At 41.7% G+C, this 27,146-nt stretch overlaps 2 protein-coding genes across 2 annotated transcripts; one reads left to right on the top strand and one right to left on the bottom strand.

Moving 5' to 3' along the window:
* Positions 1 to 3,185: 3,185 nt before the first annotated feature.
* On the top strand, positions 3,186 to 12,487 carry LOC149298957 (uncharacterized). The gene is made up of 9 exons (XM_089486894.1): positions 3,186 to 3,933; positions 3,982 to 4,959; positions 7,584 to 7,738; positions 8,404 to 8,548; positions 9,126 to 9,332; positions 10,336 to 10,550; positions 11,008 to 11,138; positions 12,150 to 12,277; positions 12,366 to 12,487. Exons 1-9 carry the CDS (start codon positions 3,186 to 3,188, stop codon positions 12,485 to 12,487), a joined length of 2,829 nt encoding a protein of 942 aa, XP_089343020.1.
* A 5,040-nt stretch (positions 12,488 to 17,527) lies between these two features.
* LOC149298958 (ubiquitin thioesterase zranb1) lies at positions 17,528 to 24,760 on the bottom strand. Its single transcript, XM_089486948.1, has 9 exons — positions 23,977 to 24,760; positions 22,778 to 22,965; positions 22,088 to 22,241; positions 21,771 to 21,842; positions 21,481 to 21,679; positions 20,281 to 20,401; positions 18,799 to 18,928; positions 17,977 to 18,206; positions 17,528 to 17,746 (listed from the first exon to the last, which is right to left on the bottom strand). The coding sequence occupies exons 1-9, from the start codon at positions 24,758 to 24,760 to the stop codon at positions 17,528 to 17,530; spliced, it is 2,097 nt and encodes a 698-aa protein (XP_089343074.1).
* Positions 24,761 to 27,146: the final 2,386 nt, after the last annotated feature.

The following is a 27,146-nucleotide window of genomic DNA, read 5'->3' on the forward strand; positions in this document are numbered from 1 at the left end:
GCCCTTTTCAGGTAATATAGTTCCGATATATCGATGCATCTCTAGTATTAAGATGGGCTAAGATGTGTTGGTCAAACCAAGAGGTCACAGGTGGCCTGAACATTTAAGGTGCCACACCTTAATACTATATAAGTACTATATAAAATAATATTAGCTTATTTTAAGGAACCAAAGTTTTAAAATGATCCCACATTTTGAGAGACACCTTTTACTGTAGAGGATACAAGCTGCTTTCTCAGGGCGATGGTCGCTGATGGCCACCCACTGTTTCTGCAGTGCATGGCTTACTTTTAACCTCAATAAATAGGCTCCTAACTAGGTTGTAAGTCATTGTGGGAAGAGTGAGAGAACACTGCTCGTTCTCCTCGTTCGGCTTCCAGTCATCTGCTCATCAAAATTGTTATTTCTATTAAGTTTAGTGTCCCATACAGTCCCACCAATGAAGAACCCAAATTGTAGTGTCATCCTCTATGGTCCCTATTTTCATACCACCCCAATTGGTGGTAGGAAAGTGTTTCCGTTGAACATGCGTTCAGGGGTCTCATTAGTCCCCTGGAACTCTGACGTCAGCCGCACTGGAGCTGGAGGTGAGTATGCGCTGTGCACTTCACATGGAGACACATTCAACCATACATATCTCCTCCAAACTTAGGAGCTGGGGGGGCTGGGAGGCAAAAGCATTGGTAAGGGAGACCAAAGAAGAACTTAAAGGAGACACTCATGCATGGGAGTACATATGATAGTTGTGACTGGACTCCCTGTACCCCGACTCGGTACTCCCGCCAAACGTTGCTTCCTCCTTCCGGGGCAGACAAAACCAGCATTGTAGATAGAAGGGGGGACGTCGCTGCACTGGGGCTGCGTTGGCACTGTGGGTATCCGAAGCTTAGCTACACAGTGTGGCTTTTGTCCTGAAAAGGACAATAAAGGATCATAGCAGCCCACCCCAAGCATCAGACAACACTCATGTTGAGGTGAAAACAGGACTTAGCTTATTGTGAAAACACACAGCCTTAAATACAGTCCAACAATGAAAGGGACATAAATCACGTTAACGTATCCACGCCCTGCCCAGACAGCCCGTGCCATAGTCAGGTCACCAAGCCATAGTCAATGTCCGTATAACCCCAAACCGCTGTTTCCGGGGTGATCCTGAGGGAGCAGCGGCGATCCCGGGGTACTGATGGATAGATCGGGGTTCTTAGAATATCCTTTCCAAAAAGCGACACGATTCACTGTGGGGACCCCGAGCGGCAGGAGTTTAAAGTTTCCCCGGGACGGACCGTGAAATAGCCAGACTTGTGTTCTGTAAGCGTGCCGGCTGACCCTCGCTCTCCTGGAAGTCACAGCGACTGGGGATCCATAGGAGGCTCCCTCTCTGAACCACCCCTGGTCTGTACCCCACCACCTGTGGGCTAACGCCACGAAAGAGCACTGGTGGAGTCAATGGTGTCCAGGTTATGAGGGGTTAAAGTCCGCTGGCAATTGCTTGGGTCCTAGCCGAGAAACAGTTCCAGAGGATTATGGCTAGGACCCGGTCAGGCAAAAGGGCATGTGATACACTGGGGATACAACAGGGAAAACAAGAACCACACATAAACCCCGTCCCAAAATGCAGGAACCCCAAATCTGTCTGAGCTCCACAGTCTTTAGAGTCTCTGGTACTTTGGGAAACGTGGCACTCCGTACCAGGACCCATAGTCTGTACGAAGGAGGCTGGCACTCAGTCCCCTCCACGGGCCCATGGCACGGAGGCATTTGTGACAAAAGTTATCCTTTAAGAAGAGCTAAGTTTGCCCTGCAAAATGCATTGTTAAATTTAGTGGGATGGCTTTCAAGAGCACTTTTGAACATTAACTATCCATAGTGCAGGACTAACTTTTTCTACAGGCTTGCCGGGGTTGGCATAAAGTAATGAAATCAGGGACTTCAAATGTGAAAATTACCTCCAACACACAGTGGGGAATACAAACCTCAAATGTTTTCCGCATGTTTTTCTATTCTTTCTCTAATATGCCTGTCCTATATTTTAATTCTTTTTGAAGCCCACAGTTTGTTATAAATTTCATTTCCGCAATATAACTTCCAGCTGTTCAGATGAGCATACAAATCATGAATTAAATCATTCTTGGGGGGTTGTCAGTGAGATAGAATAGAAACAGCTGCTGCCTTCCTTGCTACTGCCTTTATCATCGGGAAACTGCAACTCCTATATTTCATAGTCAGCGACGAAAATTACATAAAAAACGCAAACTGCCTCAAAATGAAAATTGCAGCAATTTTACTATTCCCAAGAGAACAGTGTTTGCCCTTACTATTGTTTCAAGTATGTATGATTTGTCCTACATTTCAACAATTCCATATACCGGTATGTGTATTCTGTAGGTTAGTGATACCTCGTAATCACTAACGGCTGAAATCATCAGTTACCCCCCAAAAATGGGAATGTATCATTTAATTCTTAGGCAGTGTTCATTTTGCAGTGCCAGGAAAGAAGAGCTCGCTTGTGTGAATAACCTGCTAGGGCATTGTGCGCAGACCTCCTGCGGATATAAAATCCTTCCCTGGCTGTGTGAGCTGGATTACTCTTTCATCAGGAAAGATTTAGCCGTTGCTGACCCACGGGCGTTTTATGTTTCCCACGTCCCAATTTCGACAATTCGCTCCAGAGACATGTAAATGGGAGACATGAGAGGCGCAGAAATCGAGGAGGGGGGTTTGACAGTAGGTTCCTCTTCCTGTTTCTCTGAACAGGGTTTTGCTAGGAGGTCCACTTTCTGTCATTCAGGATTAAAGCTTTACTGGTTATTTTAATCTCTGCCCGCCATCGTAAATAAAATGTCCCCACAACTGTTCAGGCAAAAACCCTGAGGATTAGTTGCTTGTGCCCAGACTGCTTGAAACCTGCAGAAACCACAATCATACAGTCTGCGTGGCAGGGGTGTTATACGTTGCCTTCTTAAATTACTATGGATTAATAATTCAGATGATACCTTTGTAACCGGAGCCTTCTGATTCAGTTTGTGCTTCCAGAGAGTTCAGGTGCAGCTACATCTGTTTATTGTGTTTGCTGTTTTTTTTTTTGATTGGTGTAACTGAAGATTTTAACTGAGACGTTTTTTCACCACCTCCTCCTCCTCCTCCTGCTCTTTATCTAAGCGGAAGACTTTTTTTTTTTTCCTCCAATGCCGGTCCCGTGCAAGCATACAAACATCAGCCGTTCTCGTAGCTGGGATGCTGCAGGCTGGTATGACGGCAGCTGGGAAGAAAGCAACTCATCGGGATATCAGAGAGCAGTCGGCAGAAATAATTCTATGACCTACAGTGGCGAGGAGGCTTTCTACAAACTGCCAAGAAGCAGATCCCGCGATATTATCCTGCCAGGCAGCTTGGAGATAAAGCCGGAACTCTGTTCATACCCAGACGCTTATATCCGAGGTCATCAAGGTCAGGATCGCAGGCCACTGAGGAATAGCTCAGTTCCAGACTTCGGCTCCCTCTACGAGAGACCGGTGGCAATGTCTGCGCGGGGATCAATGCAAACACACGATTGCTATAATGACCCTCCTTTGTCAAACAGATACCTAGAGGACCCTCGTTATTACAGAGACCACATGCTAGCCCGTTCAGGGCATGGATATGGGGCACCTGCAAGCCGGACAGCTTGGGAACAGACTCCAACACGTCCTTTTCACCAACAGGAACCAGGTCGCCTGTACAGGGATCCTACAGGTAGAGTTATTCCTGAGGGGCAGCGTTCTAGAAGTCGCGATTCCTCCCCTGCAAGGTATAACATAGAAACACCAAATCCCAGGTATGGTGCAGAGGCAAATACATTCCCCAGCAGACAAATGTATAATGAGTTGATGGAAAGATCCATTGATCCTTCAACAGGAAGACAGACGGTTCCCACATGCCTAGTTGTGGAGTCGGGTGAAGCTGCTGCTATGGATGGTTCTCCTGGGACATCCTCTAATTTAGCAAATCGTGGTTATATCTCAGCCAGAGAGAACGTCAGTGCTAAGATGGCTTATGATAACTGTGAGAGCTCTCTGGCTCCATCCCATGCTCAGATGCCAGTGTCACTATCAGGAGCTGGACTGAGGAGACCTCTAGACATGGAGTTCCTCTCTACTCTTCGAAATGAAGGCCTGTCAGAGAGTACTATTAGTGCATTAATACAGCAAGGATTTGATACACCCGGTTCACTGGCTGTTATGGAAGAGCATGATATCAAGGCAGTGGCTGCTAATCTTGGTCAAGCAAGATTACTTTCAGGTGTTATCAAGAACTATCGGGCAGATCTACAGATGCTGAGACAAGATCAGCAAAAAAACAATTCACTACGAGCTCGAGCACGATCAAATAGTTTCAGTCATAGAGGGGACTTAATGCGCAACGAGTTTGGTGCCCAGACCATTAGCAATCCCATCATGGATGGATCTACCAACCCACATCACAATTTATCTTTGCAGCCAGTTTCTCCGAGGATGGCTGAACTCAACCGACGTCCTTCCAGTGCTCCATCGCAACATCTTTTGGAGACCGCCAGCTACCCATCTTGTGGGATGAGTACCCAGAATCCACAATTAATTTCTGCTGCTGGATATTCAGTTCCTGTTCAACCTCGCCCTGCTTCAGCCTACCCTGCTCAGTCTGGAATACCAATGACTGTTATGCACAGCAGTCTCAACCCTGGGCCAAAGACCGCTTACCCTACCAGTTACACTGTGCCCATGGAGCTGATGAAGAGAGAGCGCCTGCCGCCCACCTCCCCACTGCACAGCCCTCACTGCAGTCCCCAGCTTCTCCGTAAACAGGGAGGTCATCTGGAGACCACTCTGAACTTACCACCTCCTGTCCTATGTAGTCAGCCTGGGCTCAACTCTCCATATCAGAAAGTAACCCGACGGACAGGACCACCTATTATTGTTTCCACTATGGCATCACCAGAGCAAAGTAACTATAACTTGTCTACTAACTAAAGGGGGGTGTTATTAGGACTTTGGACCACCCAAATCTCTTTCATTAATACTTCACAGTAACTTCACACCAACCTGAACAGTGAAAAGAACTAGATAATTATGCATATATTGGTCTGTTAGGAGGGTCTCAATAACACTTTCCCAGTGTAGACATCCTAGTTTGTAGTACATTTGTAACAGCTGGGTTTGCAGGACCCTCCAGAACCTGTCCTCTAAATATATTACCCATTTGCATGGTTAAACAGATGAATATTTTGAGTACAGGTTTGCCATCCACTGTTCTAAATCCCACACCAGGCCATGATTTAGAACTAGGCATTCCTGAGCGTAGGTGAGTCAGATACTCCAAAGGTATTGTACCAAGAACTCAAATTTACTAAGCTTTTTATATTGCTATTTTTATTATTATATGTATTGGTATAACATTTTACTGATAGTAAGGACAGCGTGGAAATGCATACAAGAGATTGTTTTAACACAATATGTAACTGAATAGAAGAGGAAATTAGGCTTTGTTTTAAAACACATTTTCCCAATTTGTGACCAAGCTTGTTTTAAAATGTAAATGTATGAAAGGAATATAATACAAGGTAAAACAAACTGGTTTGTAAAACCTAAAGCCCTGTGTTAGTGTCAGAAGTAAAATAAAATGTGCTGCACTGGAGAATTCCTGCAATTGTCTATAGAGCTCATGTACTAAAGTCACACTTTAGTACATAGGTCATAAACAATAACGTAGAACATCGACAAGCATAACTTATTAGTTTATTGTGCCGTTTATGTGATAGAGATAGATTAATTTAGATTATGTGTGATAATTAGTCTAATGTTTAGGTAATAGACATTATGGTACAATGACATATGGGATTTTTTAAATGTATTTTAGTGAGTAATGTTGTGTGTTTGGTGCTGCGGTTTGAGTGGACCAGATGAGCTTCTTACCACTGCATGTTAACGTGGCTCCTCTTTTTCCTCTGTTTACTGTTTTTGCCCCTGTGTAGTAAGAGATCTGGGGGGAGGAAGGCAACAAGGACCGTTTATTGTTATATAAACCTTTTGGTAATCTTTGTATAAATCACAGCTGTCAGGATTTTTGATTGGCTGTCATAGAGGTTCTGCCGCAGAGGTATTCCAGGTACTGGAGACACAACGTACGTTAGTGAGCTGATGTTTTTCCGCAGTACATTATCTATCTGGTATTGTGGAGTATTTGCATATATATGGTCCCTGGCTATGTCGACTTGATTCTCCATTAACTGTGGAAGCTTCTAAAATGCAGCCTGCAGGGCAGAAAGGGATTTTAATACAGCCCTGCAGCATATGTTTTAAATCATTAAGCCGGACTCCTTTTCATCCTCCAGTGTGTGTGTTTTGCTATGGTATTGTTGATCTTCCTTTTCATTGCACGTTGCTGAGATACCAGCAGGTGTGGCTAGAATCCCAGGATGAGAATTTCTCCAGTTACCCTCCCAATATATCTGCCAGCGCCTCCAGAGGCCGGGGTGGTGGACGCTAATATTATCAGAGTCACATGATCACATCTCAGCAGAGTATTGTACAGCAAAGCACCATGATACTAGGCAATATAAATTAGATCGGGTGTAACTAACTTGAGCCGTTAATGGTCTATAACAGTGATGGTGAAATGTTTTTGGGCCTGAATGCCCAATTTTAAGCATGAAACCAAGTTGCAGACCTCAAAGTAGTCGGCTACCCCTGGTGTAGTGCAGAAATAAAACACACAACACATAAGCATATACTCACACTCATTTACATACATCACACAGATACAATTTAGTTTGGCAACACACACACACATATATATATATAGCAATTTGATGAATAGTCTACATTCTGAAAAGATCAGTGGCAGCAGCACAGGGGTTCATCTGAGAAGCCAACAAACACCTTGCACCTATCCTGTTTAATCTAAATATATATTACATCCCGCACACATCATATCCCGCCCGGCGCTCAGCGTTAATAGCCAGCAGTAATGATGTTGCAGAGCTCTTAGAACAAGTTGTAGAAATAAAATATGACACAATTTTATGTTGGCAACAGGTGCGCCAACCTGCTAAGCCTGCCAGATATCATATAATCGATCACCAGATTATGATGACATGATTCATAACATAATCGTAAACTAACAGCTACCATGGGTCCATTACTCTGTATTGAACATGGCCCTGGACAAAGTTTTGTAAACAATAACTATATAATATTTGTATTCCTGTACAAATGGCCCATGGCCATATTTTCTTACCCATGGCCATACTTTCACAATGCCCCTCAATAGTCCCCCCAGTGGAGCAAGTGTTCTGTTTCTCATTGTATGATCATGTATGGTACTTCGGTACAGATCTCAAAGACTTCGCTTGACCTGCCTGCTTTCTTTTTGAGGGAATCCTTAAAAACATGCACCAAAAGTGAATCATGGGAAGTCTATTATAAACATTATAAGTGCCCAGATGTTATAGAGCAGGTTTAAGTGAACACATTTTTCTATAATCCGTCTATTGTCAGAAGACTAAATGCCGGTCAATGTGGATTTACTGCAAAGTTTTACAGATTGTAATTGTATACTTGTTTTTTCAGGTATGCGGCCCCAGACTATTAATGGCCCAATGCATCCACGTCCGCTTGTGGCGCTGTTAGATGGGAGAGACTGCACTGTGGAGATGCCGATCCTGAAAGACCTGGCTACGGTGGCATTCTGCGATGCCCAATCCACACAAGAGATCCATGAAAAGGTTGAGTAAAAGACGTGTTTTATATGAAACCAGTGCTTCGCTTCCAATTTCACTTCATTGGCAGAACTCAATAAATTTAATCTAATAAATACCTCAAAGTTTTCAGCTCATGGGCAAACACAAGGCACTTGACACTTTCCTGCTATAATATATTAACATATACTGTATGTTGCTTACATCCTATAATCTTTTAAATTCTGTATTTGCAATTAGGATAGCATTCTGATTTATAATTCTGTCTTCAGAAAAAAAGGGAACTAGGCATATCTTTTATATCTTGATATATAAGTCTCAGATCCTTGATCTTGTCTTAGATTCAGGCTAGCATAATGCCTATCCCATAAGTTCCCTCACTGTATTAGCCTCTACCATACCTATTCCATTTATCTAGCACCCCCTCACCACCTAAGCCCTCTAGTTTGTGAGAAAGGCAATTATAGACAATATCTGACAAACCATAGGCATTGTGCTCAGCCAGCCATAGTAGCAGTAGTATTAGCATTGGGTGCATTTCCATTCTGTGTTCCTATAAGTTACATTGGGAGAACACGAGAGAGTGTGGGGCAGCCACTGTACAGGATGGATGCATATTTTGTGTTAATGTTTCAAACCTACAATATATTTAACTGTCCCAATGTTTCTGGGGAACTGATGTTTCCTTGCAGGTTCTAAATGAAGCAGTTGGAGCTATGATGTATCACACCATCACGCTGACACGTGAAGACCTGGAGAAATTTAAGTCCCTTCGGGTCATTGTACGAATAGGAAGTGGATATGACAACATTGACATTAAGGCTGCGGGAGACATGGGTAAGTACATAATTATCCCTTATATAAGATATATATATTAACAATAATAATACATTTGTTACATTTTTGGAGGTTTTGTGAATATTCTAGCTCTTGTTTTCTGTAATTTTCTTCATGTCACATCATAGATTAGATTGACTAATCTTCTACAGAAGATGGTTAATACATAAAAACCACTGGATTTTCTATATTCCTCATTCTTGGCTCTAGGAGTTTGAATGACCACCACTTAAAAAAATGTTTCCCCAGAAGTACCGGTATATCAGTCACTTTCTCAGATCCTAAATGTCACTTTTCGGTATGCGGCATAATGGTGTTTATACAAAAAATAAATTATATACAGATTGTGAGAGAGAGTGTAAAAGAACCACCTTACAAGCATTTCCCACGAGAGAGCCGCCATCATAACTTCCCATTTTCAGGATTATTATGGATATTCCTCCCCATTATACTATACCTCTCTTTTGGTGGAAGTTATGTGGTTCTGGCTGCCTTTGTAGATAGCAAGTCTCATTTTTAAAGTGGATCACTAGAGATATTTCTTGACACCTTGTATTCACGTATGCTATTGTTTCAGGGGTTGCCGTATGTAACATTCCCTCAGCAGCTGTGGAAGAGACAGCAGATTCCACAATCTGTCACATCCTTAATCTTTACCGGAGGAACACTTGGCTTTACCAGGCGCTAAAGGAGGGGACAAGAATCCATAGTGTAGAGCAGATACGGGAGGTGACGTCAGGGGCAGCCAGAGTGCGTGGGGAGACACTGGGCTTGCTAGGATTTGGTAAGGAAATTTTACATTTTCAAATGCTGAAGAAATCAATTTTCCATATTAACTCTATCACCCAACAACCATGTCTGACTGGAGTATAGATGGCAATAGTGTTTTCATTATATGTAAGGGAGAGGAGTACATTAATTGATTACATACAAAAATGTAAAGGGAGAGTCATGTTTCAGAACTCACTGTTCATGTCATTGTATGATATATCTTAAAGCCTGTGGTACAAAAGGGAAGAAATATAGAAGACAAGAAGAAAATAGAAGAGTGTGGGTGCTTTTATGACGTAATCAGTCAGTGGAAGCCATCAATCAGCAACTTTTATATTACAATGTGCACAAGACTAGGCAAAGCAAGTTTTGTTGGCAGATGTGATTTGTTACAGTGGGTGATATAATTAAAAGGAGCTAGAGATTCAGTGAGATGGCGATGTCAAGAATGAAAAAAGATGTAAGGTTCCATACATCTTTCGAGTAGGTTTTTAGAGCAGGACAGAGGTTCCACATGAGCGTAAGTTTTAATGTCACTCGGGTGCCATATGTTTCCAATCTTTGCTTGCGAGCAGGGCTCTCTCCACCTAATGTATCGGTTTGTCTTAGTTTGTGAATTCTCATCTTGTCATACTCCTTGAATATATGTATTGTATTAACCCCTTCAAGACCGGGACGTACCTGGTACTTCCGGGTCAAAGGTCACCGGCAGACTGGGACATACCAGGTACATCATCGATGATACGTGATTCAGCGTCGCTATGAACGCTGGGATCGCGAGTGGCGGCTGCTACTGACCGCTGGGTGTCCCCAACGATCCCCCTCAGTTCCGTGCACGTGATCGATTTGAAGCGAATTACGAGCACGGAATTTAAATATTAAAAAAAAAAACCTGCGGTCTTCAAGGGAAGACGCAGTTTGCCAACGTCGGTCCTGAAGGGGTTAAGCGCTGTGTAAATTCTTGGCGCTATATAAATAAAAGATAATAATAATAATAAAATGATTGTGTTTTCCAGGGCGCGTTGGGCAGGCTGTGGCTGTGAGAGCCAAGGTGTTCGGCTTTAGTGTGATTTTCTACGACCCGTACCTGCAGGATGGGACGGAGCGCTCATTGGGGGTGCAAAGAGTGTACACATTACAAGACTTGCTTTACCAAAGCGACTGTGTCTCTCTGCACTGCAGCCTTAATGAGCACAACCATCACCTCATTAACGACTTTACAATTAAACAGGTAACTACAGCATGGTGTGTCACCGCTACACTCTAAACTCTCATCATGCTCATCCGCTCTACTTTGGCACTGCATTTGTGTGGAATTTCAGCGCAAGACAGGAGGCTTCATATTATGCATTATCTTCCTTTTCTACTCCCCATAGCAGCAAATGAAAAAAACATGCAGCAATGCAATAGTTAAGAAGTTTTGTCAGTTATAGAATGATCAATTAACCAATTATATCACTAACAAAAGTTATGGTGGGTAAAGGTCACTTAAAATTAAGGGGGTAGCAGAAGCATTATTAAATATATATACTGTATATATAATTTGAAGTCAAATTCACATACCCGTAGATTGATAGGAATAATTAAATGTTGGTTCAAGAGATACTTCCAAGGTTGTCGGTAGAGAGAACAAAGCATTCCATCATGGCGATGACAGATTGTCTGTGATGGGGTATTTTTTGTTTCAGATGAGACAAGGCGCCTTCCTGGTGAATACAGCTAGAGGCGGCCTTGTGGATGAGAAAGCATTAGCTCAAGCTCTGAAAGAGGGCAGAATAAGAGGAGCCGCTCTGGATGTGCATGAATCGGAACCTTTTGTGTGAGTTTTACAAACATCACAGCTGTTACCAGACTGACCCAAAGACACTGACATTGTGAATCACACGCGGTTATGAAAGCCGAGTTAAAATGAGAATAATATTATGTGAAGGGTAGAGCTTAACCTACATAGCTACTGCAACAAGTACTATTTTGCGTACAAGTGCAGTGTTATATCATGTGCATTCATCATTGCTGTATTAAACTACATTGAATAGCTAGCCCTGAGTGTGAACACCGTCCATCTCCTGTATGATTTTATTTTTGTGTGGGGTTTGCCTTCCTGCATTTCTTAAAATGTGTAGACATTGCTTTCCATCAATAAATATTTTATTCATAAAGTTTGAGGATTTCTTCATAAAAAGAAATGAGTTAGTAGGTCAGGTGAAGTGAGATGATTATTTGCAGCTCCTTGATATTACTTTGCATTATTACATTTAGCTAAACCCAGTGAGCTTCTCCTGCAAGAAGGGCTGAGCTGGTCAGTTCAGGTCATCTTGGACAAGAAGCTCATTGGGGTTGGTGATTTATAAACCATGGTTTTTGAACTGTAATTTCCATCTCACCTCCCAACTCCTGGTTTAGTGAATACACATTAAAGCTTGTACCCCGCACACTATACCATAGTCCAGCTGAACGGAACCTATTCAAGCATGCAGAGTCACGGATGTCATCCAAGCTAATAGACTAGAAAACCCACAATAAATGCACTAAATACTCAATTTTCACAGGGTGCCCAAGACTTCCTCACGTGGCTTCCAGTTTATTGTTGGCGAATGATACCCTACCTGTAATTTCTTGTGCTAGATGAGTCTGAATGACTTGTGTCCTCTTTTCATATGTGTGATACAGCTCTTAGCATGTCCCAAAGGGACACTAACTTTAAGGATGTGGGAGCCATGTATAGATTTGTCTTTCTTATTGTCCAGTTGGCTGATTAAAGCACAGACACTGACCAAATTTAGGGATAGATATTTGCACTGTGAGCAGTTCGTATTCCCATACTTTGCAGATTTGCTCAGGGCCCCCTGAAGGATGCTCCCAACTTAATCTGCACCCCACACACGGCATGGTATAGCGAGCAGGCGTCCCTGGAGATGAGAGAAGCTGCAGCCACCGAGATGCGTAGAGCTGTCACAGGCAAGTTTAAACACTGACAGACAGGTTTTTTATATGCTCTGTGATGTTATGTAAAGTTTTAACTTATAAGGGAACTAATTTCTTTTAGGTCGCATTCCTGATAGTCTCCGAAACTGTGTAAACAAAGAGTTTTTAGCGGCATCCACCCAGTGGCATACAATGGAACAGCAGGGGGCTAATGTTGAGATGAATGGAGCCACCTATAGGTGAGAACCCAAACTGGCTGCCCCTGAACACAATCATATTACATGGACCAGACTGGTGTTATTTCATTAAAAAGGTGCGCAGTAGACAACCTACACATCGCCAGTAGCTAATGAGCTATGTCTCTCATGGTCATTATAGCTAATTTGCAGCTGAACAACTACAAGTTAACTTTACGAATAAAGTATATGTAATTATCTCTTAAACATTGCATTTAAAATTCACGTACAGATCCCTGCTTAGTTCTACGAAAAAGAGTGAAAAACAAGGATTTGGTAGTTAGCTAGGCATGGGTGTATCTATGCACACTACATATATATATATATATATATATATATACCAGTTTGTTTTTTGGCCATTTTTCGATGCAATTAGCCTTTTATTATTTGCAAATTATAAATTAAAATCATACATCTGTTTTAATAACGATTTTTTGTTTGTATTTACAGATCTGTGTGTGTTCAGCCACTGCAGGGAGAAAAGCGTTAACGTTCATAAAACAATACGTAAGTTATTGAATCTTACTCAAACCCAAAACAGGGCCACTGGAAAAAGCCAAGTGGGTTGGTGCCTGCCGGCCTACTCTAAACTTTGTCCGAAGGGTTTACGAATCCCATTTTAAATGGGTTGTAAATGGGTTATTATGGTAACTGGGGCACAAACGGAAAATGTATACAGCAGGGGGGCCGTAAAGCCCTTACTGCCCTGCAGAAATACTTTACAGTACGTGTGCAGGCAGCATAACTGGCAACTCTCCACGAATCCGTGGGTGAAGCCCTGCTTCCCTGGACCAGTTCCTTCTTTCTTCAGGCTAGGGAACAATGTTTGGCTGTGCCCGTTTCCCTCCCATACCCATTCTGGGGCTTGCCCTAAACTATTCACGGTAGCCTACGCTGAGATGTTTCTAGATATGGGGCAGCATACGTAAGTATGCCGTAATGTTCGCTAGAAGAAGAAAGTTAACCAAAAAAAATAAACTTCTGCACCGGTTATCCATACATCAATTGTAAATGATACAACAGTAACCCTACACAGTGGAGGAACTCAAACTATTTTAATTAATTTAGATACCAGTGACTGGATTAACGTTCATATGTTATTTCTAAAAAAAATATGGCATATTTTAGAGTTTTATACTACTATTTAATTGATGGATTTATATAGCGCTATCATATTCCTGGCCTGAACCTGTGGATCTAAGTTCTGCATTTCAGCAGTTGTTTACTCTTCCTTTGTGCCCAGTAAACGCATACGGAATGCTTAATGCTATCCACAGTAACCCGACGCAGCTCTGCACAGTGGGGACCACAATCCTCTAAAGTGGCTTTAATCACAGGATTATTGGGAGGACCAATAAAAAAAAAAAAAAGATAATTACAGTACATTGTAAGTAAGCCCCAACCTTTCTTTTTAATAGTGCTACTAATCGTATTAGAGACTTAAGGAAGCCAAAATTAAACATACAGCCCACTCAGTAGTTGCTAAGCCCTGTACAAACATGCACAATGTTCTTCTTTTGCATTTAAACCTAGCATTTCAATAGCATCTCAACAGGAAATAGGAGAAAATGGACATCTTAATGGCTTTTTGCAAAACTAAATTAAAACTAACAATGTAGTCAATGTAAATGTCTGGAGTTTCTTCCAAGCTCACCTTATGGAAGCAGAGGTGATCCAGCATTAGCTAATCGATTTCCTTTCCTGAAGTTTACTCCTTCCCCTACAAGTGCTGTTTGAACTAATCAATAGCAGAGAGATAATATATGTCACAATAATCATGCAGAACATCCACCGAACCCCAGTCTGGCTCCCATTGTGTGCAGAAATTCTTTGTAATTATGCTTCTTAAAAGTATTCATGGGGTAGTTTATGTTGATTTACATTTGCTATGTTGATTTCTTGAAGGTTTTCTTCCTTGTTGTTCAGTAGACTTTTAGGTAGTGTGCATCTCCATCTTCCTTTCTCTATGTTATTTGCAGATTTAAAATTTGATTTTCTGCAACACTAAAAGGTTGGTATTCCTTGGAATCCACTGGCAGCAGGATATGTTACGTTTTTCATCAGCGCACAAAACTAAACCAGACAGCGTTCAGGACCAGAGGGCATAACTGGCCCTTGGGGAACAGAAGAAGGCAGCATTTAAGATTGTTGTCTAATATATTAAGTACTATGTATGAGCCTTAACAGGATACAAATTAGGATGCCACTCTTTAGATGTAAAGTTAGTTATATAGACCGATAGACCATGCGTCTCACACCACCCTGAATTGTTGGGCTGGCTAGCCTACTACTCGATTACCCAATTATAAAAATGCAACTACTTCGAAAGAAACACCTATGGAAGTTGCCATTGAGCAGCATCTGAACACCAGTATGTCGCCTGGCCCGAGGTGTTAAAATGCTTAGGTCTTGGTTTATTCTCGAGATTGCAAGGTGGCAGTTGAGATGGGTTTTGAGAAACACACACACGTTGGACAAAATGGAAATAACTGAAGATTCATAACTTTTGACTGCCGACGCTAATAGGATATTACGAGATGCTACACCAACATGTAAGGACTTGATACGAATTATAACAAAGTATAGCATCTCTTGTATATAAATGGAGGTGACCGCGAGCGAGTTAACGGTCATGTGCTCAGCGTGTCTCATCCTGTGTTTGTGCGTGTTACCGATAACAGATCATTTCAGGCTCAACAGACATTACATTTACACCCATCAGGAGTCTGAATACTTCTACAGCATTCTGGCACCAATATCTTTTTCCCACCATCTTGCAGAACTACCCATCTTATACCACAATTACAGATAAGTGTAGAGCTCTAAAGACTCGTATACAGACATATACACTGTTTTAGACAACCCTGGCACCAGGACATCACTGGTTTTTGATGTGTTAAGAAAGTATCAGTAATTATAGCAAAACCACCAGGACAAAAAAAAAAATGTTACAGGTAAATTGTAGTCAAACTATTGCTCACAGAAGAACAGTTTTTGTACAGACTCCCTTATTTGAGTTTATGCCTGTGTTAAGTGACACTGCTAACTCTTTGTACCACATCTAATAGCTAACGAGTATTATCTTCCCTCTGCAGACTCCTGACTGGTATCCATATGTCAGCAATCCAGCCATCAGAGCACAAATAACCGCAAAGGAAACTTCCACATTCCATACAAGAGCCCAACTCAATCGCCCAGCATTCAACACACCGTGCTATTCATGGTCCCGGCCGCTTGCTTCCCCTACACTCATCAAGAAAAAGGCATTAAACTGGGCACGCAGATGCTGCACCTTGGAGAAAAAGACCAGAGAGAAACCAAACTGGTCTAAATGTTGAGATATCATATGTTTGACACAACTAAAACTTGGGGTGGGGGGTTTTATTCTTTGTGTTTCCAACAGAGCAGTGAGATCACTCAGCCAGAATAACATTTGATGTCTCCCCTAACAAGCTGTCCTTCTTGTTTCGGAAAGAGTGGATGGGCAATACTGGGACATTTGCATGACTGTTCTTCAAGAGGATGGAAACTTCAACCATGACACCTACTGTTCCTCTACCCATGAGATGTGTTGGTCCCTTGTTTGTTCATCTCATACAGCTCAGGAAAATCTGATTTAGGTACAAAGTAACTTTTGTATCAATTAACTATCCTTTTTTTAACTTGTAAATTTTACCCGTTACATGATCTACGTAGAATGCCTATAGTCTTGCACTTGTCCTTGTTTTGTGTTCTAAACTGGGTTTTATTTTGTGAAATGGACAATTGATCTGGGTGTGGAAAAGACTGTTTCAGACACTTTGAAGTGAAATATATTATAATTAAAACAAAAAAAAAAAAATAAGTGGCGTTGTTACAAATCTAGCCCCTGACTTCTGCATCTTTAGTGTTGCTGCATTACAGATGTAAACATTTCCTTTACTGCAAAAAAAATAAACCTAACAAATGAAAATGAAGGGGTACAATGACATTAGCATCTTCCCAAGAGTCAAAAAGAAAAGTTATATAATGAGAATCTCTCATTTTCACATCCATAGTCCCACCCAAGCAGTGGCAGGCTAGCATGGGGCACTCGGTACATTTTTGTAAAGTACACAATTCAACGGAACTAAATGCAAAGTGACACAAACAGCATTGCAAAAGGAGGTGGTTTCACAGCAAGAATATGTATTTGTGTCACATTCGCAATCAAGCCCAATCCGGCAAACTGCACACAATTGCTTTAAACCTAATTCCTGCATGTTAAAGGGCGAGTTCAGGGAACAAGCGTTCCTGAACAAATAACATTTTCTGAAAAGAGGGGAACAAAAAAAAAAGTAAAAGTAGAAGCAAAAAAAAAACAAAACATGGGGGGGTAAACAGATACAAGATTTCTTTACATTGCGGGAAGGTGGTGGTAGAAATTAAAAACAAAAAAAAAACAAAAAATTTTGTTAGACCAATACCAATACTGCTTGTATGAAAAGGAAAAAAACCCACAACATGACTCTAGCAGGCCTGTATTTACATTTTGGCCTTTAGTGCATTAAATTATAAAATTAAAGTATTAACCCCTTTATTGCTTGAGACATTGACTGGGCTTTTTTATGGCTATGCAATATTCAGCCCTAAAGTCATCTAGAAATACCAGGGTTAAATGTGTAGGCATTTAAAAAGGTGAAGAAAAAAAAAAAAAAAAAACCTCATTAGCTATGAAATTGTAAAAATAAAAAAAGTGTCAGGAACTAGGAATAAAACAGAAAGTGACCACCCATTCCTTGGTATGGCCTGGTTACAGGATATTTTTCTCTCTATTGCAGAACATGCATTATATGCCAAGATTTACAACCCAGAATAGAAGGGGTGGGAAAGGAGAAGAAAAATCCCAAACTGTTTAGTCTCAATAATATTTTTTTCATTAGAGCTACAAGTGCTGCTTCCTCGGGGATTGGATGCTCTGGAGCATCGTTCCTCACAGTAGGTCCCACACAGGCGAGGAAGGGTTCCTTGCACTCAGGTGCCAGCTGTGACACAGCACACCCTGTTCAGACTATGCATGAGCCATTTCTCACTCATCCTCGTCTTCTTCATCTTCTTCACCATCTGATAATGCCGTACACGGGCGTATCTGGCGATAACCATCCAACCACTTTTCCATCATCTGAGTCACCAGTGGGTGATTGCGACGGCGGGAACTCTTTTGCATGGCAACCAAAACACCACCGTCTGTCACACAACAGTCCAGCCACTCACGCAGGAGCTTCTCCTGCTGGTCCTCATTGCCAAGCTACAAAGTCACCCAAGGGAAGAAAGGAAGAGAGTCAGGTAAATGGCTCACAAATAAATTTTTTCTCACAGGTGAAGACAATGTTTTTGCAGTAGTAACTATGAGTAGACAACTAATTATTTGGGTCTTGCAATGTGCAGAGCAAAGGGAGGCAGGGCAAGAGGGGCTTGTTACTTAAAATCCTGATCCATTAAAGCATTATTAAGAAAAAGGCGACTTCAATGTCTTACCTCTTGTGCAGACAGAAAATGAATATGCAGAAGCTTCCTTTCGCTGTCCACCAGTGGCAGAAAGGTAACTGTAACATCATCATCTGTATTCAGGTTTGCACCAGCACCACGATTGTCATAGCCATCATTCTCCATGGCTACTAGAGCGGAGAAATGGCCCCTAGTATAGCCCAAGGCTATGGGACTTTTCCAGCAGAAACTTTGCTCCCACAGCAGAGGAAGGTACACGCCTATGAAAGATGAAGAATCATAAGTGTCCAACACAAACATTCAAAACAGGACCCAGAAAGACCTAAATTACACATTGGGGAGAAGTCTGTCGGAAAATAAAGCGCATGCTATATTCATTATGTAAATAGCCTTTAATTCAAAGAACGGTTAAGCCATCAGATATCTCTTGAACCATTTAATTACAAAGTGCTTTAATTTTCAGACTTTAACCAGACAATGGTTGCTTGATTGAAAACAGTTGTAGGCCAACAGAATCTAACAACAGAGCTAACTGTTGCGTACTTTTAGTACAGTGTAATACAAGTACACATTTCTAAGAACAACCATTTCTGCTAGTTTCCATTTCTCATTTCCACAAGATGCAGCTCAACAATATCTGAAGTGCTATCTTTTGCCTACTTTAGTGTAAAATTACTTTTGCTAAACTCATTACCACGCAGTAGGCAACGCTTCTTTTCAGAAAAGCACAAAAAAGCTTCAACAACCTTTTCCTGATACATAAAATACACCTGCCATGAGACTACAACATACTACAATGTTCAAATTGTTATAAAAATATATTATACACACACACCAACAGATGAAATATACCTTGAAAACGAGTGTAGCCCAGTGTCTCCCCACGGAAGCTCTTGTAATATTTCACTCCATATACTATTATTGGTCTTCTAAGAATGTGCGCGAGGACAAAAATGTGTGTTTGTTCCAAGCTTGCCCCTGGCTACAAAATAAATACATACGTTGTAAAATGGCTATGTACATTCATTAAAGCCTTTTGTTAGCTCGTTAAAACAACCTGCAGTACTGAACTATTGAACCAACCCTAAAGTCCCCTAACTGCCCTGTACCGTGTATTTGAAAGGGCACTGTCTAAAAATAAAGTGTGCAGGAGTAGATTTAAAGCTTTAGGTGGGAAAGACGTATTTTACCTTTAAAACATAGAGCAAAACTGGAGAATATTCAAGTATTTAGCAACATATGGCATAAAAAAATTCCTAACAGCAATCTGATCGCTCTGCTTGTATTTGTTTTAACCTCTTAAGGACATAGCTGCCTTATTTTTTGTACATTCTGTTACACTGGCAGTTTACACATTTCTGCGGTGCTCTCAGTTACTGTACCAACAGAAAAATTATATTTTTTTCAGGACTAACATATATATATTTTTTTTTTTATTTTTTTTTTAAGATACCATTGAAAACTAGACACTCCAGGGTATTTCAAACACTAGTATTTTAACTCTTTCCATGCACTAATTCTACTAACAGCCTTTGTCAAAGTTTCTGGTAGTAGTTTCTTGTGTTTCCCCCCACCCCCCACACACTGTACGTCAGGTATGAATTTACAGCTCCCAGTATATGTCGCTGTCAAACACCCAGATATCTGTTCAGCAACATCTCCGAGTACCGCGATACCATCTATGCATGGGTTTGTTGGGTTGTGTGGGGGTTATAAGGCCATATTTGGCAAGTGTGCATTTTTTCTAATTTGGAATTTTGACATCTGGTCATCCAGCCCCCAGGATCTTTGAAGCCAGCCAACTCAAAATCATATATCAATATTTTTGAAAACCGGACACCTTAGGGTATTTCAAATTACTCTTTCCATGGACTAATTTTACAACCAGCATTTGTCAAAGTTTGTGGTAGTAATTTTTTCACACACATAGTACATCAAGTATAAATCTATAGCTCCTGGTATGTCACTGCCAATCACCCAAATTGCTCAGTAATACAAAATTACTGCTACAACATAGCTACTACCTTTTTTTTTTTTTTTTCCACCCTTCATTCTGTTTGTTACCCGCTACTTCTACTACTCCCTTAGATGTCAAGCTCAAAGTCTTTATGTATACGTATATATTTGTTATCTATGCATTACCTGCCCCACTTAAATTGTACAGCGCCGTTTAAATTTGTTGGCACCCAATAAATAAAAAGGTAATAATGTTGTGGGTTTTATTCCACTTAAAAGGATGAAGTAAAAATGCAAATCTGTGGGCTCTGCCATGTTTAGTGTAAATTACTTTTGTTCAAATTAGCCAGCAGAGAATACAAGACACCTCATGCCTACCTGGCTGGCCAATGACAGAATGAAAGCCCAATCTTCCTGCCACTGTTCCTCTCGTAGAGAGAAGTGTAACCCAAAACTCTGGGAATACCAAGACTCCCACTCCTTCCAACGGCTGTAAAACCTGTTATAATCCCAGGGGGGGGGGGGGGGAGAGAAGAAAAGGGTGAGGGCATACATGTGAAAACAAACATAATTGCAGTATATTTAACGAAATAAAAAATAAAAATACCACACGCATACCCCGTTTTACAGGACCTTCACTTAAACACCACCACAACCATTCCCGCTTACAACACTCTCTTTGGGAGAAAGAGCACATAGCATGACGTCAGTACGCCTGTTTGTCTTCTGCACATCTTTTGATTGTTTCACGTTTTGCGATGGAAATTACCCGATGATTCCAGTGCAGTACATGCATTGATAAAGTAAAGCACTACCGTTTTTCACTTAAGTACATTTTACATACATGGTCTGGACCCCATTGTGTAAGTTAATGTAGGATATGGCTGTAATTGCTATTACCGTCACGTGTGCGTTAATTATATCGTGATCAGATTAAAAAAACGTACATACAGTTGAAAACACTCATTTACAGTATGTAAGCGCTTTATTAAAAAATAACTGCTTGCAGGTGCCAATTCGGAAGGGTGATATCACAATTCCAGTACAGGCATTAGGGTATATGTCATGTTCATGCCCATACACGCCTTTTCTCCTGTTCTTCGCCATCTGTGCTGCCATCTAGTGGTAAATGTGTGTCACAGCCATTCATTTTTTTTTTACAGCGCTAAATACAGTACAGATTTTTTTTTTCTGTAAGTGAAGCTTGATGTGTCATGTCTTAGTAATTCATTGGCACTGTTTAACAAGTCCTGATTTTCTATGGCAGAAAGTCAGCAGGAAATTTTTGGGCTGCCACTTCTGGACACAAGAAAAGGCAAGAAAAATAAGTCTTCTCTCCACAACCTGCTATTCAAAAGATGGAATCCATCAACACATTCAGATGAAGGGGCAGCCACAAGGACAGAGGCTTTTGATTTTCAAATTGATATCCTTGATGCAGTCTCCAATCCATCCACTCAAAACCTAGCATACAAACATTCAGACTATGAGACCAAATATTCCATTTAAAAAATATAAAGTGCATGTTCATAATGTATAGGCCCAAAAGCCAGGGCAGGCGGTTCCTACTGCACTCACCAGTGGGAGCAGTCATGAAGGCTATCATGCAGAGCCTTTCTTAGCACAGAGTCTTTGTCATAGATGCCCCATGTTGCTTGTAGTACCGAATCCAGCAGGCAGTCACCTGCAGTGCGATTCCAAAGTGCATAAAGTCTGCTGTCTAGACGGGTCCCTAGCTCCAGCGACCAGTTAATGATAGGAGATTCCTCCTCTAACTCTAGATTTGAGGTAGAGCAAAAGTACCTTTAGTGTTTTTAGCAAATCAACTACAAAGACTAACCAATGAAACTTAGTAAATGCGTGATCACCTTTCTGCACGTCCCTGTCCAGAACTTCATCGAACAGCTTCTCCTGCACTGTAGGAGGCAAATCCTCAATATCTGCACAGAAATGAATTGATTGTCATTAGCTTGCAGGGCAAACAATTGCTTACATGCAGAATGCTATGGAAAAGGTGCAGCCAAAAATTACGATGAGAGATGCTGCTTCAGGGGACCGAAATGGCCAAAGGGAAGGGGATTCACAGACAAAATAAATACAATGAGGTTGACTTCCTTGAAAAACAGAAAATCTTAAGCAACCTTAAACCAAGCACACATTCCATCAACACACAATGAACATATACCTGCAGGTAATGTGAACGTTACCAGGTCAGTCAGGAAATAACAGGCAAAATCACCCTTCCTCTGGTGCATGGAAGCTGCAATCTCCCGTCTAATTTGCTCAGTAAGCTCCGGACACACCATTGCTGGGATGCATTTAGCCGCATGCTGAGACACCTGACGAGACACAAAAGAAAAAAATACAACCGTCTGAGGGCTATACACAGCAACATAGGATATCGCAGACTACTGCTCTGACTTCTAACTGGCTTAACCCTAAATCCCATACATCGATTCCAGGACTGTGTGATCGCATATAAAACCATTCGATGGGAGGCCAAAACAAAGGTCAAGACTACCAGTCGGGGTTTACAGCGTTTTAAAGTCCTACTTTATCAGCTGTTCCTCTGGAAAACCCAAACAGCTGTCTAGCGCTTGCTTCACAAAAAGGGCAAGCTTTTTTCCCCTAATGTTTTTACGTTTTGTTGCCAGAACTGTCCTGAACAAACCTGTGGAGCAGAACAGCCTATGACGTCAGCTCTGGGGTGTACAGAATTAATCAAACCAAAGTCTTTCCCCTGGTACTTGTGCCGTCATGCTGCTGCAGGCCAAAAGGGGTACAAATGTTTCAAGAGTTTGGAATCGCAGTTACTTGTGATGGGCAGCATGAGTATTTTCAGATTACTGCAGACGTGACCGGTACAAAGTCTCACCTCCGTAAGAAGTATAGCAAGCATGTCCTGCCTCTGGAAGCGAATAGACAGGTGCACGAGCGTGTAACCCACGTCAAAGGCCGACGGGCGGTTCAGAAGACGAACTTCATCAGCAGAAAGCTGCCGTGCAATATCTCCTCCAGAGGACTTAAACGCTTCCACTGCCGAGAGATCACCCTCCACGACCCCTGTAAGACACGATGCATATGTGAATCAGAGGACAAATACAGATCATCAGAATTCCCTGAGAATGGGAATGCTACCGGACGTGTGTGCGAGATGAAGATGGGGTAAGAATACTCCCTGCTTTCAAAAGAGGCAGCCAGGTACAATTCAATTATATCAGAAGAGGTTACTGCAAAAACAAAACATTCTAACTAGAGGCAAACCCCCCCCCCCCCAAAAAACACTAACCTAAAAATAAACAAAGTGGCGCCTGCAAGCTCTTTTCACTGGATACGCAGAAGAAGTCAGTGAGTCATCAGGCTATTTATAGAAGCCAGAGAGACTGTATTCAGCACAACACACACTTTCCTCTTGTTATGCGTTAAGACTTGACAAACGCACATTGTTTTTTTAACCAAAGGCATAATTGTTCTAAGCATATCAGTGCCCTTTGCAGGCTTTCCGTTAGGGATGACATAACACTGGCTACAAACCGTTCTTTGCTAGGCCGTGAACAGGTGTATGAGTGGGAAGAAAGTGAAACCAGACTGAGGGGATGATTCCCCCATCAGCATACGCCTACTACAGACATATCCCTAAACACAATGATTCACAAGCTGGAGACACAAAGTGAAATGTTTTACAAAACTAAACGCAGCGCTATGAAAAAAAAACGTGTAACGCCACCGCCGGTTAAACCCATTCACAGCCTACTATGTCAAACCGTCAACCCCAATGGGGGGAAATATTCTTGCACTGGGTTTCGTGTACAGATCTCCAGATACGGTACTCCTGGCACGTCAGGTGACCCTAAGCTCTCACATTGTCATAAGTGGAGGACAATCTCACTCCATAGCTCTTTAAAGGAGATCCCCGAAGTTCTCCCGAAGCAGAACAGCAAAAACAATGAGAAAATCCTGATAGCTGCAAAACCTGCAACCTAAATATTGTGATTAAGAAAGCAAGAAAAAACAAATAACAAAGAACAAAAAGGTTATTTTTAGGTTTCTAAAGAAATAAACTGAATCGCTTACCCACACATGCATTCAAAAACAGCCAGTCTGATTTCCTCATCCGGTTCTTTATTTGCTTCAGCTTTTTGAGGTCCAGCTCATCCTTGCTGCCCATTGCCCCAGCCAGCTCGATCCTCTGGAATTCCATCTCAGAATCTCTCTTTGACATAGGCGGAGAACGTCTTTGGCTGTTACTACTGCTGCAGCCACCTCTCCATCGAGCACGGTCTTGCTCATTAATGATAGAGGAGGCTTCGTCTGCATCAGCCAGCTCAATAGCGTCCATGTTGTTGGGGGTAGGGTGGTCGCACACCACGCATTTCTTTGCTTTGGCACAGTTCTCGTAAGTGCAAACAGAGCACGTCCAATGCTGACCCCTAATATTCAGTTTATTTCGGTCATTATATTCTTCACATGGGTCAACAGGGCTGGGAATGGACCGTATACCAGATCCAGATGATTGAGGAGACTCTGTGGGACTACGTGTCCTACGCTGGGACAAACACTGAGTGCATCGGATGGCTCGTGGCCAGTTCAGATATGTGCACATGTGACAAGACCACTTCGAGCTATTTTCCATGCTATAAGACTTTACACGTGGTCTTGCGCTTGAATCGGGGCAAATTAAAGGACTTCCACCTCCTCTTTCCATGGTACTAACATCAGGGGTGCTGCTTTTGAATGGTTCCTCTGTAATTATGGCAGCACTGGGTCTTTGGGCACGACACATGGTGCACTTGATAGCAGATGGCCAATTCTCAAAAGTACAATACTCACAAGCCCATTTTATGCCATAATCCGTCATCGTGGCACTTCCAAGATAGGCCGGTTCTGTCTATCAGGAAGCTGAAACAAAATGTGACAAAAGTAGTTAAAGTGAAGCCAGCGAAGACTGAATGCAAAAGAAGAAGAAAACAAAATTGATGGGATGCATAGTGCTGGCAGGGAGTTCAATAACGTGAACCCCATTATAAAACAGAAACCTGCAACCACCAGAAGTTAATGAACATGTAGCTTTCACACGCATCACCTAACATATCGTTTCACAGATGCAAAAACAACCTCCTATTGCATAAGCTTACATCATAGATGCAAATACACAAAGCCCTGCTGTTAACGTGTAATTAAACATGTTTATTATTATGTATGTATGTTACGGATACCCTTCCTGATAGGCTGGTCAAAATACTTTGACTGAATGGGTTAAGCAAAGCTGAAAAACACACTCCTGATGAAGACTAAATAACTCATCTGACAAGAAGCACAACCCAAACACTTGAAGAACAAACCCTCTCTGCCAGTGCTGAATAAATCACACAAGTGTCACATTCCTGCGTATAACGGCTCTAGCGGCAAACACAGGAAAAGAACACTCCAGCTGTAGCAAGTTGTGGAAACAATGCAAAATATCGGATCGGTGACAGACGAGACCTCGGAATGCATGGAATTCTTAGCCAAAAGGGCCCTTAGAGGCATTTAATATTAGACCGCCAATGGTGAAACAAGTTTAATGCTAAGACTTGTTCTATGATGTCATACACAAACATTAACAGTGTTTACATTCAACTAACTGCTATTAATGCTTTTTCAACAGCTGTTGGGCCTTAAGGACAATGCATTGTGAGCCAGCACATGTATGGGCTTTGTCATGAAGGGGTTAAAGGGGAAGCCCCATGGAAAAACACTTTCAAAATTAAACAGTGTTGTACACCGAAATATAGTTTAGCATCGCAGAAAAATAGGTTTCATTTCATTCTAATGAAGTCCTCTGTGGACCTGGAGGCTGCCATTGTTAGTCGTGATAGTTTTGGGTGACTTTCCCTGCTAAAACACTACACTGAAGTTATTCTTTAAGTCATGGTGTTTGTTTAGTAGATTGGGCTAAAATAACTAGAACTTAACATAATAAACAAATTACTCCTTAAATAAAGGGCATATTTGTTTATGAACTATTATGCAGAATTACAAATCCTCTTTCGCGGCGTGATTAGAATGTAGAGGTTTTTCTAAACACAACATTCAAAGTTTGTGAACAAATAAAAGTGTAAAGAAAATGTAATAAAAATTGTACCCTGAAAGGAAAGTGATTAAATATCTACACTGGAGATTGGGATGCAAAGATATAAGCCTGGGTAGTGTGCAGCTGTGTTACAGTGGTAAAAAAAGGTGCATTTTGACCAAACTTATTAATTGATGGCTCTGCAGGCAGTAGGGGAGACAAAGTTAGTGTACATCCAGAGTACTCTTAAGTAAAGAATATGGTTTAAAGGTTCCCCCGCTATGGAAAGCAAGGGGCTATCATACAGTTGTTGAGTTAGGCTTATTTTAAAAGCACATGGATGCCAATACTTGTCATGAGACTTTACAGAACGGGGTCTGTTACCATGCATAGTTCTAGCCGCGATGGCGTTCCAATGCAAATCACAGACGCCCTCATACCCGCTGAACAAGTCCACTAAATAAAAGATGGCCTTTTCAGCACAGAAGTTCTGGAGCTGCATTGTGGGAGCCCAGGAATGCGTCCCAAGATGATTTTATCTTTTAATCGCCAGAAGGCATCTGTACAGTAACTTGCACAGAAAAGAGTTCAAAGCGATACAAAAACCTCCTTGTCCACCTAGTCACACAAAAGGAAACAATGGTTTCTGAAAGGACAGAGACCATGTAGAGTTCTGCACGTGTGTTACGGTACAGCAAGCGATGCCATCAATCAACCTAATCTCTAAGGATGTATTCAATAACGCTTATTGCGAGCACACTGTAATAAAGCAGGTTAATGATCAAGACTGCTGGCTGCTGAAGGTGCCAGACTTGAGAAACATGGTATAAAGGCAATCTTCATGCAGTTCTGCCTAGAGAAGGCAAGGAAAATATCCAAGTCTTGCCTGACGTGCTAGATCGCCTTCAAATTATGCTTGCAGAGCGCTCGCCATGACACGGTTTACACTTAGACACGTAAATAACCTCGCTACATGAATACTTCGATTGAGCCATGTGTATAGTTCCTCCTTTACTTGCATTGCCATCTGAAATACTTAAAGTCCATTCCATGCGGTAATTGACCTCGCTATTTAGTCAATATCATTCACAACACTGGAACACTTTTTACACACCAATGGTGGGCTCTTCAAGGAGATGAACACAAAACAAAACGTAGAAGAAAGAATGCTTATGTAAATTAAATGAATTTT

This window comes from Sceloporus occidentalis, unplaced genomic scaffold (genome assembly GCF_023333645.1).
Source record: "Sceloporus occidentalis isolate IW3139 unplaced genomic scaffold, rSceOcc1.0.p SCAF_30, whole genome shotgun sequence".
Classification (NCBI taxonomy): domain Eukaryota; kingdom Metazoa; phylum Chordata; class Lepidosauria; order Squamata; family Phrynosomatidae; genus Sceloporus; species Sceloporus occidentalis.

Excerpts from the sequence above, each read along its gene's own strand:
- LOC149298957 (XM_089486894.1), top strand. The coding sequence starts at position 3,186 with ATGCCGGTCCCGTGCAAGCATACAAACATCAGCCGTTCTCGTAGCTGG. Across the intron at positions 4,960-7,583 it reads TATGGCATCACCAGAGCAAA|GTATGCGGCCCCAGACTATT; the intron begins GTAACTATAACT and ends TTGTTTTTTCAG. Across the intron at positions 7,739-8,403 it reads CACAAGAGATCCATGAAAAG|GTTCTAAATGAAGCAGTTGG; the intron begins GTTGAGTAAAAG and ends GTTTCCTTGCAG.
- LOC149298958 (XM_089486948.1), bottom strand. The coding sequence starts at position 24,760 with ATGACGGATTATGGCATAAAATGGGCTTGTGAGTATTGTACTTTTGAG. Across the intron at positions 18,929-20,280 it reads TTCTGTCATTGGCCAGCCAG|CCAGGGGCAAGCTTGGAACA; the intron begins GTAGGCATGAGG and ends TTTATTTTGTAG. Across the intron at positions 17,747-17,976 it reads ATTTTCTGTCTGCACAAGAG|CTTGGCAATGAGGACCAGCA; the intron begins GTAAGACATTGA and ends GTGACTTTGTAG.